Raw genomic sequence first — 19,933 nt, forward strand, 5'->3', positions numbered from 1 at the left:
TTCTTTCTCTAAGCTCACATAAGTGTATACCAACAGTGTCCCTTGTTGTTTATGACAGGAGGAAAAGCTATTAGCCTATCCTACCATGAATGGCAAATCAAAAGATCTTGATGGCTTCCTGACTGTTTCACTGGTTCCTTAAATACCATGAAGACTGTATTTATTTCTTGAATTACTTCAACTGTAGTTTTGCAGTTACTCTAGTCCTACCATTCTTCTATAATACCACAATGAAGAAGTTATCAGGGTTTTGCACATACGAAACCCCAAGAACTTTATTAAAGTTGTAATTGAAATTTGGTTTTTAAGACCGAACACAATACATCAACTCTTTCCTTCAAAGGAGGAAAGCGTTTCAAACACTAAACATTAAAAATAATAAGCAACAATTTATGGATCCCGATCGTCCAGTGTATTTTAAGGCAGATGAACTACGACTTCACGCCTCCACACCGATCAACCCCCAACGACAAGCCCCTCCGTCCGCCGCCGCTACAACCGACGGGCACAGCACTGTCTCACACGCCACCGCACGGGCTCAGCCGAGGCGCTGCTGAGCGCCGTTGCCCGGGTCGGGCCGGGGATGTGTCCGCCAGCCTCGGGCCGCGTCAGCCGCCGCACCGGGCGAGGCGGCCGCTCACAGCACGCGGCTCCACCGCTGGGGCCGCCCGAGCGCCTCCTGCGGCAGCGGCGGTACCAACACCAACAGCACCAGCGCCGCCCGGCGGGGCGGGGCTGCAGCGGGAGGAGCGGCGGTGGAAGTGACGGACTGCGGGAAGGAGAGAACTCGTTCCGAGGTCGCGGCGGCGAGGCGCGCTTTCGCTTCCAAACGGCTCCCGGCACAGCCGTCGCAACGCCACCACCGCCCCCCGCTTCCGGGCCTCCCTCCGGGCTCCTCCTCCTTCCCCGGCCGGGGCTTCCGTGCGCGAGGCGGGGCAGCGCCAGGCGGGGGAGCTCGCGGGCCGAGCAGCAGGTATCGCTCTCGCCGCCGCCATCGCGGCGGGACGGTTTCCGTCTCTTCGGCTCCCCAACATGGCAGCAGCGGGAAGCCGCGCACCTCGCAGGCCGGCGCTGGCGACGCCTCGCGGCAGCGGGGACCGCACCGTGTTTCTCTTCGACCGGCGGCGGGAGCAGGCGGATCCGGACGAGAAAGTGCTCAGCTACGGCAACGCCAACTACCGCGGTTTCCGTAGTGCCGTCTGCCAGGTAGCGGGGGCGGTGGGGGAGGGAAGGAAAGCGAGCGGGCGCGGCGGCGGGGCAGGCGCGGCCGGGGGGCGCCTCAACCGCTGCCAACGTTCCGCCTCGCGGCAGCAGCCCCACGTGCGAGGGGAGGCGCGAGGGGGTCCGCTGAGCAGCCGGGGCGGGGAGTCTGCCTCCGTCTGCCCCGGGGGGAGCGGACCGCCGCGGCTTCCTCTTTACCCTACCCCCGAACTTTCCTGCCGGGACGGCTGGGCGGGGGTCGAGGAGACACCGCGCCCGCTGCCTTGGCGTCCCCTTCCCCCGGGCACTGGGCCCGCCGCGCTGAAAACACCCGCGCGGGGCGGCCGGCGGTGTGGGGCGCTGTGGCGGGAGCAGCTGCCCCTGGCGGCGAGAGGGAGCGGAGCGAGCGGCACAGGAGCTCCCCCGCGCGGGGAACCGACGGAGGCGGCCGCATGGGGCGGTGTTCCTGGTGCGGTGCGGGGAGTCGGAGGGTCGGGGCGGTGCTGTTTGTGCTGTCCAACGTGTTGACCACAAGTGCCAGTCTTTTTCTGTCGTGAACTGTCTCTGGAACCCACAGTGGTGGCTGCCTTTTAAATACTTAACCTGGTTCGTTCTTTCCTGCCCCGTTCACACTTTTAGTTCTCTTTCCTTTCTTTGAGAAAACTGTGAACTTACGCTGTCTTTGGATCTCTTGGGGGTGGAGGTTTGTTTCTACGTACAGGCTGTTCACTTTCATTTACCAGAGATAGCAGCAGGCAACGCCCATTTTCTGTCTTGGTTTCGTTTTCTGAGGGAGTAATAAATGCCATAAACCTATTAGCTTCCCAAATATGTTTTGCGTTGTGAGATGCACAGGAAAATCAGTTGTAAATTGTGCACTAATTTAGTCTGATACAACATTATATTTTAGGTTTTTTAGTATAATTTGCACTCTGTTCTCTAGGATATTAAACTCTTGAAGGAAATTGCTTGGTTTGTCCAATGTCTGGACAGTGGTTTCCTACTTTCCTAGTGTGTTGTGAGCTTTGAGTTATGAGTGTCAGCACATAGCTGTCACACACGACTGCCTCTTCCTCGCACGGTTCTACTTTAGTGTTCAAAATGACATATTCTGTTAAGAGGTCTGAATCTGTACTGCTACTTGAGTTGCTACTACTCAGCAGTGACTTGGTTATGGAGTGTTAGCACATCCCTTGACCTGGTCACAGCCCCTCCAAGTTCCAGAGACTGGAAGAAACAAGTAACTGAATGGAATGCAGAAATCAGTACACTTTATACAGGATAACATTCTGAGAAGTCAGACAGTGGATTGCGTTCATGGCATTCTGACAATCAACATCATCCTTAATGGAGTGTCATTAGTAGGGTTTGTATCTTCTATTAGTATTGTGAAGTAAGTATTACATTATTTCTTCCGAGAGTTGTTTTAATGGATCCCATTTGAACTGTACCTAGTGGATATTGACATTGTAGAGTCAGTACTTTATTGCCATTAGGCAGGATGCTCAGGTGTGCAACATAGCATTTGAAAAGTCTGGTGCTGCAAAGCAGAACTTGGTGTATTTGCATTTGGTGACTGTCAAAATAGAATTTTGAGGTGTAGTTTCTTACCATGTCAACACCATAATCCTTATCACCAGTCCTGGTGGCTGTTTTGGGGTCTTAAGGATGAGAGCTGATACTCTTATAAACTTGTGCAACAAGAACCTCAAATGATCATTCCCTTAGAGAAAGGTCTTCTCCAATAATGTGTTGAATGCAAGTTCAGTCAGAGGTACCTCTGTCACAGCTGGTTTCAGTGTGGTGACTCTTTGCATGTTGGAGATTTCATTATCTTACACATGGGACATCTTACTCTGAAAGCATGCTGAGACACTTGGTTTGACATGACCAGTAGATGTTGGTGCAGTGGAAACTGGACAGGCTGAAGTCCAGGAAGTTTGATGTCTCCCACACCAAGAGCATATAGGTTCTTCTTAGGCTTCTTGAAGAGTGTTCTGACATTTCAGCACCTCTGGGAGTTTTAAGCATTGTGTTTCTCTGGACGTTGTACTCCTAAGTGCTGAATTGCTGGCATCTTGAAAGTTGCAACTAACTGCTTTCAGGAAAAAGGTGATGAATGGGCTCACCTGATGGGACAGACTTTGTCCACTTCATGGTGCTGAAAACATGTCAGGGAAGTGATGAAAGTTCAGGAAGAAAGGTTGTTCAGACTAAGGTAGAGTGTTGTATTTGCTTTCCTCCAATTAAAGCTGTTAGAGACCATCTGAGTCCATGATCAGGCAAATGCTGCATATCTAGTAATGTTGTTTCCATGGGTATCCTGTCTGGTAGCTCAACTTCAGTACAGTCTCAGCTTTAAGTTAACTTTCATGAGTGGTTTGTCATGTAACTGAATGATTCTGCTATAGCAGTGAAGGTGCACATACACATACATTTTCCAGTCTGCCAGCTGGGCTAAGGGGGTGGTAATATCTGACGAGGGCACCAGAAATATTAAGCTGTTGGAACTACTTCTGCTGTGAACATTATCTTGTGGCATAAGATAACTCCTTTGGATAAAACTAGATATGTAGGAGTCAAAGGAGAATGTAAGTCTTGTAAAAATGAAATTAAACCTTATTGCAGTATGCAAAGATTCTGAGTTGAAAATACTTAAATGCCTGGAGGCATGGTCTTAGGCTGCTACTTCTGAGACTTGTGTCTTTTTAATAATGCAGGGAGAAGGTATTTTCCTCTTTGTGTAGCAAAATAACTGATTTTAGACAGAAGAATCAGCCACCGAGATGTTGATTTAGGAGCTGATTCATGTTCTCTCTGTCTTGTCATCTTGTAATAATTATATTTTTGTATTATAAAGCCTATGTTCATTTACTTTTCAAGATTTTGTATAATCAGAAGCTAAATATACATATATTTTGAACATGCCATACATACACAAAACAAGTTTTTCCTTAATTTTTAAAATAAACTGTTGGAGATACTGTAAGATTGAGGTACTGTGAGGTGTGTAGAAGAGGCAACAATATTGTAAGCTTTTTTCCAAAACTGTCATATTGTATTTCAGGCTTCACTGGGATGCTTGTGTTTGCATCTTTGTTACTGACATTTTAGTGGGAAGAAGGATGCAGTTTGTCTATCTTTGTGCACTTAGGTGCTACCTTACTATGTGTTGAGTGATTTGGAAGGCCGTGTGGTTTTTAAGTTCATGCTCGAATTTCAATGCTGGTAATATGGTCAGATTCAAAGTAACTGTGTTTCTTTAGCATTCGTTATCCAGGCGCAACTTCTTAGATGTGACTAAGTGTTCTTTTTTTTTTACTTTTGACAAGTGGTATCCAAGTTCTTGTTATTTAAATTAGTCATGTCGTTATGTCGCCATACAAACTATTTTGATAGTAGCAGCTGTATGGAGTTGATGTCAAAATTTTGGCTGATACCTTCACTCATTAATATTTGTGATTGTGCTTTTAGGCACAATGGCTTGTGATGGTCTGGTGAAAGTATTTGTCCAGACTCTGAAAAAGTTCTAGTAATGACAGCATACTCTTTGCATAAATTCTAGGGTCTCCAGCTTCTTTCCACTTTTTAAGTCTTGCAAATCTTGAAAAGATATCTGGATTAACTCAGTGTTCTGGACAAGATTTCATAGATTTATGTATGTGGCTTCTGTAGAGAGCTTCTGTAATGCAGTTTCTCTCTTCTTTTTCTCTCTGTTTTTCCAAAAAAAAAATTATAATATTAAGATACTGCATAAAAACTTCTTCTGTTACTGGATCTTGTGATAGGTAGTGATGTTCTTAGAGTTTCTGTTGAACCATCTGTTTACTTCTTAACACCTTTCATTGATAGATTGATATATTTTTGTAAATATTTAGAATGTAACAATTGAACTTCTGAAAGTAGTGAAACTTAAGTAGGACAGAGGACAGTGCACTCGAAGTTCTGCAAATGTTGTCTTCTGTAATTTGTTCTTTAGATGGAGGTGACCATGTCAATAAAGAATGGCTGGAAAATGTTTCAGAACACTGGTGTTCACTGCTGTTTTTTGTCTGTATGTTGTCTCTAGTGACAATCTGCCCAGAAGATATGGACTACTTGGTGTTCCTGTATTTCTGTAATATACAACTCTTTGCTTTGAGCTCTGAGAAATGCTTAGAAATAATATCTGACTTTTTTTTCAATGCAACTGCTTTTCTAGAAACTTTTGGATCTCGTTTCTGTTGGTGTCCAAAGATTATGTATGTTTATGTTCTGACATTAGGCAAACTCATTCAGATTATGATTAAAGATGGTTGTTATAACACTTGCTCTGCTACCATGAGCACTCAGTACCAGATCATTGCTCCCAGATCATCAGCAAGTTGTCATCATGTTGTGACCAGCTGACCCAACAATGGACTCAGTTTATCTGATTAACACTCTTATGAGTTACATATAGTTATTCTCAATTATTTTCAGCAAGGCTTTTGTCTCCACTTAATCTGTTTATATCTTACTTTCTGCATTTTTAATTTGTATTAATGACCTTAATATGTTGTTGTATGTATAACTGAAAGATGACACAAATATTTCAATATCTGTAAGCACTACTCAAAGGCAGTTATTGATTTGAAAATCTGTGATTTGAGAAAAAAAATGCATTTCCTTAAATGTGTTTTGTAGTTTCATCCATTTTTTTTTTTTATTTAATAGATTTTTCTCAGTTTGGACTGATAATTAATTTTACTGTATAAAATAAAGCAGGATAGCTAAATGGTAAATGTGTATCTTTCAGATGATAAATTGGCAAATAGCATGGAATATTCAGTTAATCACATGCAAAGTTACAGAAGGCTACAGGGCTCTCAAAGTCTGGATGTGGCATTTAGGATAATTTTTTAGGTTCCTAAATAAGTCCCCATGATGAAACTGCTGGATCAGTGTAAAATACTCAAAGTAAATGTGTATTTCTTTTACCGTGTTAGGTAGCTGAGGTGTGTAAATACATTTTGTGAAAATTAGAAGCTCTGTAGGAGGGCACTGAAAATGCCATTGCCAGGTTTCTTTTACAATTAACTGATACATTTCAGGTTCCCTTTAAGAGTTTCACATCGGTAGTACAGTTGTTTTACCAACAAAATAATTTCTGAGCTAGGTGCCACTCTGCGGAAGGTGGCTGTCTGTCTCTCTTAGTTCTTGGCTACATTGCCGAGCTCTGTGGCCAGTTCTTCACATCATTCTTATATGTCTGCCTGCTGGGAATAGTTACTGTAGTAGATGGCAGAACACTTTAAAGGTATTGAAGTTGCTCACCATAAGAAACAATTGTTTATGTTGGAATAATGTGAGTTGCAAGCGGTTGAATATCTTCTCTAAAGATATTGTTGTTTTGATTTCACTGTTTTATGTCTGTCATGTGTGAGACTGTTCCATTTCTGTAGTTTGAAAAATCAGCACCAGCAATTACTATTTCATGGTAATAGCCTGGAGGACCACTGGAAGCAGTGTGTTATTTCTCCTTCACTTACCACTTCAGGCCTGGCCAGGTTATTGCAAGCTGTGGTATACACACAAAACTGAACATTTCATTGTTGAACACCTTTTCCAAGGCAGATAGTAAATCTAGAGGTGAAATATATGTTGACTTTACGTGTTCGAGTTGGCTTAGTAGTCAGGTAAACCTCGTAGTGCATGTTCAGATCAAATAGTGGCAAAATTTGCTGTGGTGCTTGTGTGTGAGTATGTGACAGAGGAAAGAAACTGAGGCCTATTTGAAGGATTCTCATCTGCTGAGCAGTTGTCTGTGATTCGTGGGTTTGTGTTTTTTGTTTTGACTTTTTTTTTTAGTTTACAAAGAAAAAGCATGACTGAAGCAAGTATGTAAATTGAACCTTGCTTCTTCATTCAGATTTAAGGGTTAGAGAAATCACAATTCCTTCACACTTTCATATATTGCACCTGCAGGCTGCCCTACTAAAAGTGTCTTGGGCATCTGGCATTCATTTGGCTGTTTTACGCTCTTAGCTCATTAATCTCATGTCATAAACCTCCACCAACGAATTGAGAGCTATTAGCTTTATTTATTCATCACGAAACATAGGGAGTGCTCCAGACTGAGCCTCTAGTTTATAAAGAATGCATTTCTTTTGTTTGAACAAAGACAGCTTTTGGTTTATATATCATTTCATAGCTATCATGACTAATGTCCTGCTGTGGGCAAAACAGGCTCGGGGAATTTTCCTAATTTTAACTTACTGTCAGTTAGCTAAAACTTTTGGTTATTGATTGGGGTAGCAATTAAACAAAGACTTATGGAAATACCTTTCCACCCAAGCTCATCTTCTGTCATACACTTATATCTTCCTCCATTCCTAGTGTGAGCTTCCCTTTTCCCCATGTGCAACACTTGGTTAGTCTCAATTCCTTTGGTGAGGCAACACATGGTGCAAGAGGTCAGGGTCCTGTGCAGGGTTTCCCTCTGCTGCTGTTCCTCATCCATGCTCTTTACTGATTTTCTTCTGCTCTGATGGGTTGTCCACAGGCCGCAGCCCCATGGGAGTATGAGGACAGAGAGAGGAATTTCCCTGCCCTGACATGGGTCCACCATGGGCCTCAGCACCTTTGGGGCCATCCCTGCTCTGGCATGAAGCACCACACTTCTAATGTGTTTCTTGTGCTGTCCCCAGCAATGTCTCCTCTGATCCATCCCCTTTGTTGCTTCTTGTTTGTCTCCTATATTTCTTCCTCAGAATGTTTGAGAAGCAGCACCGTGTATTCTTCTTGTTGAAATTCTGGCTTACAGTGGGTGGGTTCCCTCAGTTTGAGAGCCGTTTGGGACTGGCTGTGACTTGCTCAGGGCAGTTCATGGCCTCCTCTTGCACTGGTCACACCTAGAGCCCTCTGGCATCAAAACCCTGCAGTGTACACTCAGTACACCTCCAGGTGTGCCTTAGCAAACAATTTTAATGGCTCTTTGTGAACAGCTGTGGTTGTTTTCTCAGACTATTCAAAATTTAGTTCATTGATATAATTTTCTGTACTTCTTAGGTGACATTTTTCTCCTTCATGTGCATATGACTGTTCGTAACATTTTGACTTTTGCATGCAGTGGTTGTATGTTACTAATAGTTTAGAATTCGTTGCCTTTTCACATATCTACCTCACTTTTTAGAGAACATACAATTATTATTTTTTTTCTCCTATATTGTGGATTAATTTGGAGCTTGTCTTTGTCTTTTCCCAAAAGTCTTTTCTTTTGTATCAAAAAAAAAAAAAAAAAAGATTTCTACCTAGCTGTTTTTACACAATAACTTCTAAATGTACTTTCACTGTGAATATGCAGAGGTATTGCTGAGTATAGTGATCCTACTGTACTCTTCCAAGATTTTGATGAAATAAAAAAACATACCATGAAAATAACAAAGAAATTTGTAATCTGAATGTACTGCTACGTTGTCATGTGAATCTTCTGAAGTCAAGAATTGGGTGCTTATTTGAAAAAGGGCACGATGCTAGGCTGAATGGGCCTCAGCAGTGAAACCTGAACTTGTATATCAAGTCAACAAATGATGTCTCTTACACGCGAGAATCTTAGTGAGAAATGAAACATTTGCCCAAACATGTTTCATTAGATTCTGATAAACTGTCATCAGCTGTTCAAGTAAATTGCCCAGTAGGTTCACTTTTATTCAGGGATTGACAAATTCATCTTCCTGGAGACCACATCCACATAATGGGACAACTGTGCAACCACCTCACCACTACCTGGCATAGCAGGAAGAGACAAGGGCTGAGATAACTTGGAGTATAGGACAGAGGGAAGGAAGAAGTAAAACAAATAGCTCTTATATACGATTGAAGCTTTCAAACTGAGATATTTTCTAAGGTGGCCAAAGTTTACAAAAGATGCGGCCTCTTAAATTCCTGTGTAGACAAGAAAAGCAGGTTATCTGCAGTGAGGACTGCCAAGTTTGGTCCATGAACCTGCCTAGTAGCTTATCTTGAAATGACAGTTATTTGGAATGAAACAGAGAGGACCTGCTGCCAGTAGATACAGAAACACTGGGCTCACCCAGGAAATACAGGTCTAGCTCTGCCTGCAAGGCCGTTGCAGTCAGCTTAGTTGAGGCTCACCCATGGCTTCGTTGAGGCTCACCCCGTGGTACAAGGGAGAGAACCAGAAGTAGGAGGCTCCCCCTCCTCAGTTAGCAGGCTACTGTTTTGTGCATGCACTACCTCCTCCTAACTTCTTGCTGCCTTGAAGTAAATACTGCACTCTTCATAAGATTTTGGAAATACAAGAGCTTTTGGGAGGTAGAGAAAACAAGCGAAGCTGTAATTATACCTGGAGGGAAAAGATGCTTGTCTGTGCTTTCAAATGTAAAACTCTCCAGTTCAGTTATTCTATATTAACAGTTAACCTCAAATGGCACAGTAGGGTGTCAGCTTTATAGTAGCCATATTATTATTGCTTATTTTACTTGCTCTGAGCAATTTTTTTTCTTTTTCCTGCACAGGTTTGCCATGTGGAAACTTGTGTAATGTGAGAGGTTAAGTTGAAGTGATATGAACATATAAGAATTAAAAAGTAATAATTACTCCAGACTCCTAAGTCTGAACATCAGGCTTTTCGTGTGATCTCTATTTGTTTCACTTGCACCAAGTGCTATGAGAAATTTGACAGTTTTGCTAATTTTACTGGTGGACACTAATTGTATCTTTAACATAGCTGCAAACAGGGAGATGGAAACTGAGACATGTAAAGCAGACTTCTAATGAAATCTGAAGCAGTATTTAAAAAATACTTTTGTGAGTCTGAATACTAGGGATGGAAATAAAGGTATGGGAAATGATGAGGGCAAGCTACTACAGGGAGTGCAAGAGCTTCAAGGAAGAATCTGACTAAAACCACAGAAAGCACCTGTTGGAGTCGTGACCACAGGACTGAAGGGGTTGATGGACTTAAACAAAACCAGAGCTGACTTCTTGAATTTCAAAGACCTGGAATGGCAGGAAAGAATAGAAATATTTAGTTTATTATTTTGAGAAAGAGATTAGTGTTGTACATCAGGGTGCAAAAATCAGGGCATATATAGAGGCATTTAAATGTACGTAGAAAGCAGGACAAAAAGTCCAAAGCTACAGAAACATACTCAAGTTGGAGGCAGCAAAGCAGTGAAAAATGTTTAGGTTCAGAAGAATATACTTCAGTGTTTTAATGGCAAAGAATTTTCTTTAAGAAAACCTTTTTTTCTTTTTAACGTATGATATAATTGAAGAACAAAGACTTTAATGTGTATCCAACTTTAAGAACTCTCAAAATGGTGCAGTTAAATATAGGACACACTCTAGATCATGACTATTGCTGTTGTGGTTGTGCAGTCTGAAGTAGTGCTGTTCAGTCTCGTTCTTCAGCCCTCAAGGTGATTATATATAAGACAGTTCCTCCTCCCTAAAATTTCTGTTGCTCCCTGGAACATATTTTAAGCAGGTAAAAAAACCCCAAACTATTCTCTTATGGACAGTTTGGCTAAGTTGAGGAAGCAAATGAAGTTAAGTTCTGGAATTAAACTGTGTTCTACTTCTGAGTTCATACGGGAAAAATATTTGGTCACTTCTCAGTAGCTTGTGGCAAAGTGAATGGAAAGACCACTGTTGTTTTTTCATTTATCTGAATACTTTGCGGAGTACTTCATTGTCATAACTGAATAACCTCCAATTTTTGTAGGCATTTGGCATAAATACTGATGAAAACTTTGTTATCACCACAACAAACAGGAAGGAAATTACAGAAGACAACTTCAGTAAGTACCTTGGGTGGTGGAATAAATACAGGTATTTTCTTATATTGATTGTAAAAATTGCATGATGAATGTTTATGTTCCATGACATGGAATAATTCACTGCGAGTGAAAATCCTATCATAGTTTGGCAAGAGTTGTTACAAAATGGACTTTCACAAATAAGTTTTTAGCAACTACTCATTAGCATGATGACAATTATACAAAGTAATTTTTTACCTTCCTTCACAAATTCTGTAAATGATAGGAAAAAATAGCATGTAAATAGCTGTCACCTGAGAAAACTTGCATTATTAAGCTTGGAAACATGAAAATATTTTAAAATAAATATTATTGCTAGGAGGCTGAGTAGTCAACACCTAAGAAAATACAGAGATTACCTGATGCTAAAGTACTAGTGAGGTGGACTGGGAACTGGCTGAAGAAAAGAAGCCAGAGAGTTGCGGTCAGTGGGGCAGAGTCCAGTTGGAGGCCTGTATCTAGTGGAGTGCCTCAAGGGTCAGTACTGGGACCAGTATTATTCAATATATTCATCAATGACTTGGATGAGAGAATAGAGTGTACTATCAGCAAGTTTGCTGATGACACAGGACTGGGAGGAGTGGCTGACGCTCCAGAAGGCTGTGCTGCCATCCAGCGAGACCTGGACAGACTGGAGAGTTGGGCGGGGAAAAATTTAATGAAATATAACAAGGGCAAGTGTGGGGTCTTGCATCTGGGCAGGAACAACCCCAAGTTCCAGTATAAATTGGGGAACAACCTATTAGATAGAGAGCAGTGAAGGGGAAAGGGACCTGGGGGTCCTGGTGGACAGCAGGGTGACCATGAGCCAGCACTGTGCCCTTGTGGCCAGGAAGGCCAATGGCATCCTGGGGTATATTAGAAGCGGGGTGGTTTGTAGGTCCAGAGAGGTTCTCCTTCCCCTCTACTCTGCCCTGGTGAGACCACACCTGGAATATTGTGTCCAGTTCTGTGCCCCTTGGTTCAAGAAGGACAGGGAACTCCTGGAGAGAGTCCAGCGCAGGGCAACAAAGATGATTAAGGGAGTGGAGCATCTCCCTTATGAGGAAAGGCTGAGGGAGCTGGGTCACTTTAGCTTGGAGAAGAGGAGACTGAGGGGTGACCTCATTAATGTTTATAGATATGTAAAGGGTGAGTGTCACAAGGATGAAGCCAGGCTCTTCTCCGTGATAACCAAGATTAGGACAAGGGGCAATGGATGCAAACTGGAACACAGGAGGTTCCACTTAAATTTGAGAAGAAACTTCTTCTCAGTGAGAATGACAGAACACTGGAACAGGCTGCCCAGATTATGGAGTCTCCTTCTCTGGAGACATTAAAAACCCACCTGGACACATTCCTGTGTAACCTCATCTAGGTGTTCCTGCTCCGGCAGGGGGATTGGACCAGATGATCTTTGGAGGTCTCTTCCAATCCCTAACGTTCTGTGATTCTGTGTTCTGAGAGCAGAAGTTGACTGGTGCAGTGAATACTCTTCGGTATACTGTCTATTTCATCTTCATTGCAGGTGAACTTGTTCAAGATGGAGTTACTTTGTATCTGCTACAGTCAGTTGATCAAACACTGCTTTCCGCAACCAAGGAGAGAATTGATTTCCTTCCCCACTATGATACACTTGTTAAAAGTGGCATGTACGAGTACTATGCCAGCGAAGGGCAAAATCCATTGCGTAAGTACTTAACAATCTTGTGTAAAAGATATTTATATGGATATAACGTGGTTATGAGCAATTTAGCTTTTAGTTAGAGCTGGTGAAAAAGTACAGTCTTAACTGTAAAAGAAAAATTAACTATGTTCTTTATATATTTTTTCTTTTGAAAATGACTCAAAATTACTGTGTATGAATCCAGATTTACAGAGGTACCTACTCAAATACTTCTTAAAGAAGTTTGAATATTTTAGAAGTAAAATGACTTTAGTCTTAATAATAATCTTGCCAGTGTCATCCAGATAGGTCAGCATTTGTGCTACCAGGTTATTGTCTCCTGTACGTAAAACAGACTTTGTGTTTTAACCTGGTGAACATTTTCTGTATGAGCTGCCATAGAATTTTGTCTGCTGTCTCATCTGTGGTTCTACAGGGCTTAACTTACCAACAAGAACAAGTATTTATTTAAAAAGATGCTGCTTTAGTTTTTATCTGACTGGTATATTAAATATGTAACCAGCATTTCATATTCTTTTATTGCAAAAATATAATTTCTGTTTATGGCTTCTCTGAAAATTACACCTGTGGCTGTGATTACTTTTTAAGTATGTACATATTAGGTACAGCAGGCTTAAAATTCTACAGAAGATGCAAACATCCAGACTCAAGCATTATACCATTCCCACAGTGATTTCTGTTTCAGAACAGTCTCAACATCTATAAATAGCAACTATATTTTTAAGTACCATTCTCCTTTTGGCCCTTCCGTCTTTCTGCACTTCATTTGTTCTTCATCCTGCCAGAGACACTTGTTTTGGTTCAGGGGTTCTGTGCTTAAAGTGTACTAATACAGGTTGTTTCAAAAAGGTAGACCCAAGTAGAAATCACTATACTTCTGTAGCCACAAACCCCCTATGAATGAAACTCTTACAGCCCATACAGCAGGTAGTTGGAACAAAGGGCATTTATAAAAGAGTTACTAAAACTTGGTAACTCATTTGTAAATTTTTCTGTAATTGCAACATGTTGGGTCCATCTTTTTGAAACATCCTGTAGTCTGGTCAGTGGTGTGTGTATATCTGTGCACAGGAACTGCTGTATTAGACCATGTGAAGCATTCTGTCTAGATCCGTGTTTTGTTCCTACCAGCAGTCAGTATCAGAACCTGAGAAATACCAGGAGAACTGAAAGGTCATGCAGAGATGCAACAAAAGGGATTTGGGGACTTTTGAGTTCTTGTCTATGGGCTGTTCTTTTCCATGAACTTGTGTGGTTCAAAGAATAACTCAATATCTTTAGCGTTCACAATATTTTGTGGTATTGAGCCTCAAGCTTAATTGCATGTCATGTAAAGTGTCATGTCTTTTTTGTATATGTTGAACTAGTTACCATTTTTTTCACCTATTGACCCTACTTTGCATGCTGGGAGAGATCATAAAGCATTGCTGGCAGAATGGCTGACTTAGTGAATAACACTTTAAACTAAGAAACTAAGGGGTTGGGGTGCTGCAACTGATAGCTATAAACTGTTCAGGATGGACAGGCAAGGAAGGGAAAGGGGAGGTACCCTCTACATAAAAAAATGGAATAGCTGCACAGAACTGTCTTTGAAAAACAGCAGTGTACAGGTCAAGACCTTATTTGTGAAAACTGGAGACCAAGCCAAGAAAGGAGACATCGTGGTTCATGTTTAATACCTGATCAAGGGGAGTGTGCTGGGTTGGCTGGGATAGGGTTAATTTTCACAGGTGGCTGGAAGAGGACACAGCCAGGACAGCTGACCCAAACTAGCCAAAGGGATATTAGATACCATAGGTGGTCATGCTCTATATAAAACTGGAGAGCTGGCCGCGGGGAGGAACCCTCACTGCTTTGGGGCACTTGCTGCTCGGGGATGTTGCTGGTCTCTGGGGCACTGGTGTGATTGTCTTCTGAGTACCAAGTGTGGTTTGAGTATTTGCTCTTTAGGAGCAGTGGCATGGGAGCAGTGTTTGTGATTCCTGCCAGGGGATTGCTACTTGGGAGCAGGCTGTAGACTGGTGTTGCTGTGTGGTGAGCGATTGCGTTGTGTATCTCTCACTTTGTATATTCTTTCATTGTTATTGTTTATCTTTTCCCTTTTACTGTTCTTTTAAACTGTTTTTATCCCAACCCATGCATTTTGCTTTTTGTTTCCCGATTCTCCTCCCCATCCCACTGGCATGGGGGGAGGTGCGAATGAGTGGCACATGGTTCTAGTTACCAGCCAAGGTTAAACTACTACAGGGAGGATTTGATGAAATGTTCTTACTTCAACTACAGGAAGCATCACACTTGCAGGCCCTGATCTTGCTAGGGGACTTCAGTCACCCTGACACCCACTGAAAAACTGGCACAGCGAGCTGCAAGCAGTCTAGAAGACTCTTGGAGTGCATTGATAACTTCCTGATCTGGGTTACAGAAAGCTTAAGCAGAGGAAATGCATTAGTGGACCTATTGTTCACCAACGCAGAGGATCTTATTGGAAAGATCAATGTTGGTGGTAGCCTGGGCTGTAGGAGAGTCTTGTTGCTGGAATTTGTCCTAACAAACCAAGAAGAACTGGTTGGAGATGTCATGATTGGGGGCAGCCTTGGCTGCAGCGACCATGAGATGGTAGAGTTCGGGATCCTGCATGAAGGAAGCAGGAAAATAAGTAGGACTAAAACCGTGGACTTCAGCAGGGTGAACTTTGGCCTCTTCAAGGTCCTGCTTGGAAGAATCCCGTGGGACAGGTCTCTAGAAGGTAGGGAGGATCCAAAAGAGATGACTAATATTCCAGTATCACTTCCTCCAAGCCCAAGACCGATGCATTCCTATGAGGAAGAAATCAAGTAAAGGGAGTAAGAGGCCAGCATGACTGAATAAATACATCAAAACTCAGGTGGAAGAAAGATGTTTATGAAACATGGAAAAAGGCACAGACCACCTGGGAGGAATACAAGGAGACTGTTAGAGTATGCAGGGATGCAGTGAGGAAGGCCAGACTCCATTTGGAAGCAAATATGGCCAAGGCAGTCAAAGACAACAAGAAGGGCTTCTTCAAGTATATCAGCAACAAAAGGAAGGTTAGGGAAAATGTAGGTCTGCTGTTGAATGAAGAGGGTGCCCTGGTGACAGATGATACAGAGAAGGCACAGTTACTGAATGCCTTTGCTTCTGGCTTTACTGCTAAGACTGGCCCTCAGGTTTTCCAGACCCTAGAAACAGAAGTGAAAGTTGGGCAGAAGGAAGACTTTCCCTTGGTTGTGGAAGAACAGGTTAGAGATTGTCTATAGAAACTGGACATCCACAAATCCATGGGCCCTGATGGGATGCACCCATGAGTGCTGAGAGGGTTGGCAGATGTTTATTGGAAAGCCACACTCCATCATCTTAGGCCTGTAGTCTTGGAGAACAGGAGAGGTGCCTGAGGACTGGAAGAAAGCCAGCGTCACTCCAGTCTTCAAAAAGGGCAAGAAGGATGACCCAGGAAGCTACAGGGCAGTCAGCCTCACCTCCATCCCTGGAAAAGTGATGGAACAGCTCATTCTGGACATCATCTCCAAGCAAGTGGAGGAAAAGAAGGTTATCAGGAGTAGGCAACACAGGTTCACCAGAGGGAAATCGTGTTTGACCAACGTGATAGCCTTCTATGATGTTAAACTGGCTGGGTAGACAAGGGAGGAGCAATGGACATTGTCTACCTTGACTTCAGCAAGGCTTTTGACACCATCTCTTACAACCTCCTCATAGGCAAACTGAAGTATGGGCTAAATGAATGCACAGTGAGATGGATCATGAACTGGTTGGATGGCAGAGCTCAGAGGGTTGTGATCAATGGTGCAAAGTCTGGTTGGAGGCCTGTAGTTAGTGGGGTTTCCCACGGGTCAGAGTCAGGTCCAGTTCTGTTCAGCCTGTTCATCAGTGACCTGGATGAAGAAACTCAGTGCACCCTCAGCAAGTTTGCTTACGATACCAAACTGGGTGGAAGAGCTGACGCACCAGAAGGCTGTGCCACCATTCAACAAGACCTGGACAGGCTGGAGGAGTGGGCAGAGAAGAACCTCGTGAAGTTCAACAATGGCAAGTGTAGGGTCCTGCGCCTGGGGAGGAATAACCCCAGGTACCAGTACAGGTTAGGAGCGGACCTGCTGGAAAGCAGCACTGTAGAGAAAGACTTGGGAATTCTGTTTGACAGGAGGTTGACCATGAGTCAACAATGTACCCTTGTGGCCCAGATGACCAGCAGTATCCTGGGGTGCATTAAGAAGAAGTGTGACAAAGAAGTCAAGGGAGGGTCTCCTTCCCCTCTACTCTGACCTGGTGAGGCCGCATCTGGAGAACTGCATCCAGTTCTGAGCTCCCCAGTTTAAGGAGGACACGGAATTACTGAAGCGAGTCCAGCCGTGGGCTACGAAGATGATTAGGGGACTAGAGCTCCTTTCTAATGAAGAGACACTGAGAGAGCTGGGTCTGTTCAACCTGGAGAAGAGGAGGCTGAGAGGGGATCTCATCAATGTTTATAAATATCTCAAGGGTGGGGACCAGACTCTTTTCACTGGTGCCCAACAATAGGATGAGGGGCAACAAACACGGACTGAAGCATAGAAGGTTCCATCTGAATATGAGGAGAAACTTCTTTACCTTGAGGTTGCCAGAGCACTGGAACAAGCTGCTCAGAGAGGTTGTGGAGTCTCTTTCTCTTGAGACATCTAAGACCCACCTGGCCACATTCCTGTGTGATCTGCTCTAGGTGAATCTGCATTAGCAGGTGGGTTGGACTAGGCGATCTCCAGAGACCCCTTCCAACCCCAACCATTCTGTGATTTGTGTTCCAGAAGTATTGAAACAGGAATAAAGTATATCCACAGGAGAGGAGACGACTTTGATCATGCCTGTCAATGTCTGTTGGCCTAGATATCAAAGTTTCTTGACAGCTTGCTCTAATTTAAAAACCTTTTGAACTTTTGTTTAGGTTCATCTGGCGGTATCATCAACATCCATTTGTTCTTTTGTCTCCCTGCATACTTTTGCCCAAAAGCCTGAAGATATCTATTCATGAGTCAGAGAAGTGATTTAAATATGGGGTCTCAATGTTGTCTTTTTGAAGTCCATTGATTTTTTTTTTCTTAGTAGTAAAGCAAATGTTACTACTACTAAGGGAAAAGTAAACTTTTTTTCCTCATTTTCTTCTGTGTTGTTATTACTAAAGCAGCTTGTTAGGGTGCTTTAAATAATCATTCTCTCTAAAAGAGACTGAACGAGCTTCAGGTATTTGTGAGAAACTTTTCATATGCTTTTAAGTCAATTCTTGACCTTATCTGTACTCTGCAACAGATGACAGTCTTTGAGACCCTAATGAAGTCCTTTGTGAAATTCTGCAACACACCAGTATTTAATATTTATAAAATAGCTATACTAAGCCATCCATCTACTTTTATTATGTACAAGAATTGACTGTTAAAGCAAATAGTAATTTTGAGTATGTATGAGTGTACTGCAGCTGAAGCTTCTTACTTACAACATCTGTAAGGGCGTTGCCCGATCAGTTTCATATGTTGATGAAGGGCCATTGTTCTTTGATATGTAATAGTAAGTATGGATCACATAACTGATGCTCAACTCCTGCAGTAAAGAAAGTTGCAAAGAAACTGAGAACTGGTTTTATACTTCAGAAACAGCTTGAGGCAAAATGCCAGATGCTTCAGTGGTGTTATACTAATACTCCAGGGATTGATTTTGCATGTCTGAAGTGTATGTCCAGTGTAATTAGCACTGTGGCATTTTGAATAACCTTGCAAATTGTAGGGAGTAATATTTGCTTATCAGAGAGACTGAATAAAATGTCTGTTCGTTAGGGATGATCAATTAGAGTGAATTAATCTGAACTTGATGTATTTTTTTCAGATCGATGCTCTTGTCCTAAATTAAATGCAATTTTTTTACTAAAGTTAGATAGTCCTAACTTTAGTTAGATAAGGACTTCAAGTGTTAATGTTTAGAAACAACAAACTTAGGCAAGTAGTTTGGCTAACTATTTCTGCTGTGTATTGCCACATATCTGACAGAATTTTGTTTTTATTTACCATTGACTAAATTCTTCAACCATTTTTACAGTTTTGTGTTCTTTTTGTAAAGAAATCACTTTCTATTTTGGAAGTTGCACAACATTTCCATTGAGTTTTTTTAAATTAGTTTATTATTTCCTCAATATTTTAACAAGTCAAAGTGAGTTTTTTACAGACTTTGGACTTTCATATGAATCCCACACATTCATTCCTAACCGTGGAAAAGAACGAGTTTGTTTTGCGGTAAGGAGTTTGTTAGTTCGTCACTGCTCCTAGGTACATCCAGTAATTGTGTTCTTACTGTCAACACAGATATGAGAGATTTAGTGATTAAATAAATCATAAAATATACATACAAAAGCTTAAAAAAAAATCAAGATGTTACACATTTTTGATGGTTCCAACAGTGCTTAGCTCGTGTCTGTGTTTAGGGAATGTGTTAGTGTAATTGCTCAGAATAAACTACTGTGTGTGTCGGTTTTCTGAATGCCATCTTTTGAGAATGAGATTTTAATAGGGTTATTTTTCTTCATTCTCTTTAGCATTTGCCCTTGCTGAGTTGATTGACAATTCTCTGTCAGCTACATCCCGAAATACTGGTATTCGGAGCATACAGATAAAATTGGTAAGATAGAAATATTCTACTTTTTTCAGGTGTAGTTTGCATTATCTTTTCTTTTTTTTTGGTGCTCCTTGTTTTTTATTTTTTTCCCCCCAAACAGTTATTTGATGAGTCCCAAGGAAAACCAGCTGTTGCTGTGATCGATAATGGAAGAGGAATGACTTCTAAACAGCTTAACAACTGGGCTGTATATAGATTGTCAAAGTTTACAAGACAAGGTGACTTCGAGAGGTTAGAAAGTTTTCATCATTTTTACAACAATTAGCAAAGTCTGTAAAGTTTCACAGAATATAATTTTAAGACATATCTCTATACCAACACAGCTAAACCTGTCATTCTATGATTACATATAAATAGATACATTTTTTGTAGGTAGGAAACAGAAAAGCTTCATTACCCAAAACTTCTCTTCTGATATTATGATACCATGAGAACATTTTTTTTATTCTCATGGCTATTCTAAGCTGTCTTTGACTTGTCTGCGTATAGCTGGGGCCACTCCATGTTCTGCAGAGGTTTCTTTATAGTGTGTTCATCTGTTACTTGAAAGCCTTTCAGTAGTTCATTAAGCAAAGCATTCAGTGTCTGTTAT

The 19,933-nt window shown here is 42.1% G+C and overlaps 1 protein-coding gene across 1 annotated transcript in view; it reads left to right on the plus strand.

Moving 5' to 3' along the window:
* Positions 1–798: 798 nt before the first annotated feature.
* The window catches only part of SMCHD1 (structural maintenance of chromosomes flexible hinge domain containing 1), an 81,939-nt gene continuing 62,804 nt past the window's right edge, over positions 799–19,933 (plus strand). Inside the window, exons 1-5 of the mRNA XM_065832058.2 lie at positions 799–1,206; positions 10,910–10,985; positions 12,511–12,672; positions 19,262–19,344; positions 19,442–19,572. Coding sequence (XP_065688130.1) covers positions 1,033–1,206; positions 10,910–10,985; positions 12,511–12,672; positions 19,262–19,344; positions 19,442–19,572 — 626 coding nt within the window. The 5' untranslated portion in view covers positions 799–1,032. The remainder of the gene's footprint in view (positions 1,207–10,909; positions 10,986–12,510; positions 12,673–19,261; positions 19,345–19,441; positions 19,573–19,933) is intronic.

Source organism: Patagioenas fasciata, chromosome 2 (assembly GCF_037038585.1).
Source record: "Patagioenas fasciata isolate bPatFas1 chromosome 2, bPatFas1.hap1, whole genome shotgun sequence".
Classification (NCBI taxonomy): Eukaryota; Metazoa; Chordata; class Aves; order Columbiformes; family Columbidae; genus Patagioenas; species Patagioenas fasciata.